The following is a 1,785-nucleotide window of genomic DNA, read 5'->3' as shown; positions in this document are numbered from 1 at the left end:
TACACCTGATGAGAAATCCTAGCATACCCTGTGATTGGATCAACTTCTCCCTCAACTGGCTCCCTATAGTAAATCGGAACCTCAACCTTAAAAACAGTTCTCAAATTAGCCCTCAATTTCAATGCATCTGAATCACTCTTAATCCCCAAACAAGTGGGCATTCCCACCATAGCCATACTCGAGCACATATCCAGAGGAGTCCCCAATTCTGTCCCCCATGCGTCTACTAACATTTCTGCCATCTCTATCACTGCCTGGTGATTCCTCTGCATAATCCCATATATGCCACCCTCAAACCGATTCAAGAATTCCATAACCTCTGGCAAAACTAATTGAGAGCTATAGTCCCTCGTCCCGGTCCAGGCACTCTCCATTGCTAACCCATTACCGTATTCATGAGACACTACAGGGTGGTGTAAGTCAGAGGATTCTTCCGACATCTTACAATACAAAAATGCTGCAGATGGCGGGCAAAACAACCACTTGTGCAAATTACTAGTGTAAAACTCAGCGCCTATATCCTTCATGTCTAAATCCACATTGCCAATGGCGTGTGCCCCATCAATAAATATTTTATCAACACCCTCGTCTCTACACATTCTCACAAGCTCTTTCACAGGGATTATTACACAGGGCATTGAAGTTATATGATCGATGACAGCCAATCTAATCTTTCTACCATTTTCTTTCCCTTTTTGAAGAGCCTTTTGAAATTCAAATATAATATCAGAACTAGATTTCACAGGAAAAGGAAGGTGCACCTCAATGACATGGCCACCGGCGCGAGAAATGTACGCGTGGACGGACTTCTTGACGGCTCCGTATGCATAGTGGAGCATGATAACGGCGTCACCGGGATGAAAACGAGATAAGAAGAAAGACCAGGTGGTATGCTGTAGGACGATAGCTGCGGCGGTGGTGGCGTTATCCACGACGGAGACTTCATCTGGATTGTCCGCGTTGATGAGAGTCTGGATTAGGCGACGGGTTTCGAAGATGGAGGGCTTGAGTGTGTTGAAATAGAAATAATCTGGCTGACGAAGGAAGAGGAGCTGGTGGCGCTGTTGGGCAGCGATAATTGTGGCTGGACAGCACCCGAAGCTTCCGTTGTTTATGCGGGCCACTGTGGGGTCATGATGGGAGAATTCGGAGCGGATCTCCTCCGGGGTTATTGATTTTAATGAATTTTGCGTGGTGGAGCCGCTTCTGGGGAGGAGAGAATCCATCGAGGCCGACGGACGACGGTGGTGGTGGTGGCGGCGGCGGCGGCGTTATAGATGTGATGTATGAAATGGGGGGGAAGTGGGTGACATGGAAGCAAAGCATTACTGAGTAAGCGAAGTGGAAGCTCACTCAACTGCCGCCCGGAAGAGACAGTTGACATCGGGCCTCCGTCACGTGCATATCACGTGATCTATTTTAATAACATCTTTTTTTTAATTATTTTAAAGTAAATTTATTTATGCCAACGGTTTCACATATCAATTGATTCAATTTCATTAAAACAGATGCATAAATTGTAATATTTTTCTCATGAATCGGGTCGGATTGAAAATCTGTCTCATCTTTTTATTCTTTCATTGATAATTTTTCTATTTTTTTGGTTGAATCATTATATATGATCATCTACTTTAAAAAACAATTTGAACAAAAGTTTACGTGTGTAATTATTATCTATAGAAATACGTAAAAAACAATGAATGCTTATAAATTTATAACAATGTTTAAGTTCCCAATGTTGAGAGTTCAAATACAATAATCAATCACTAATTCTTACGTCGAAAA

The 1,785-nt window shown here is 42.9% G+C and overlaps 1 protein-coding gene across 1 annotated transcript; it reads right to left on the bottom strand.

The window, feature by feature from the left end:
* Positions 1 to 5: 5 nt before the first annotated feature.
* Positions 6 to 1,331, bottom strand: LOC140966555 (probable L-cysteine desulfhydrase, chloroplastic; the record flags this gene model as incomplete). Its single annotated transcript, XM_073426811.1, has 1 exon — positions 6 to 1,331. A coding segment is annotated over exon 1 (1,221 nt), but the record flags the coding sequence as incomplete, so codon positions are not given.
* Between the last annotated feature and the right edge of the window lie 454 nt (positions 1,332 to 1,785).

The sequence above is a fragment of the Primulina huaijiensis genome, unplaced genomic scaffold, assembly GCF_012295235.1.
Source record: "Primulina huaijiensis isolate GDHJ02 unplaced genomic scaffold, ASM1229523v2 scaffold207124, whole genome shotgun sequence".
Taxonomy (NCBI): domain Eukaryota; kingdom Viridiplantae; phylum Streptophyta; class Magnoliopsida; order Lamiales; family Gesneriaceae; genus Primulina; species Primulina huaijiensis.
Note: the sequence above shows the minus strand (reverse complement) of the source record. Positions and strands in the feature narration are given on the sequence as shown.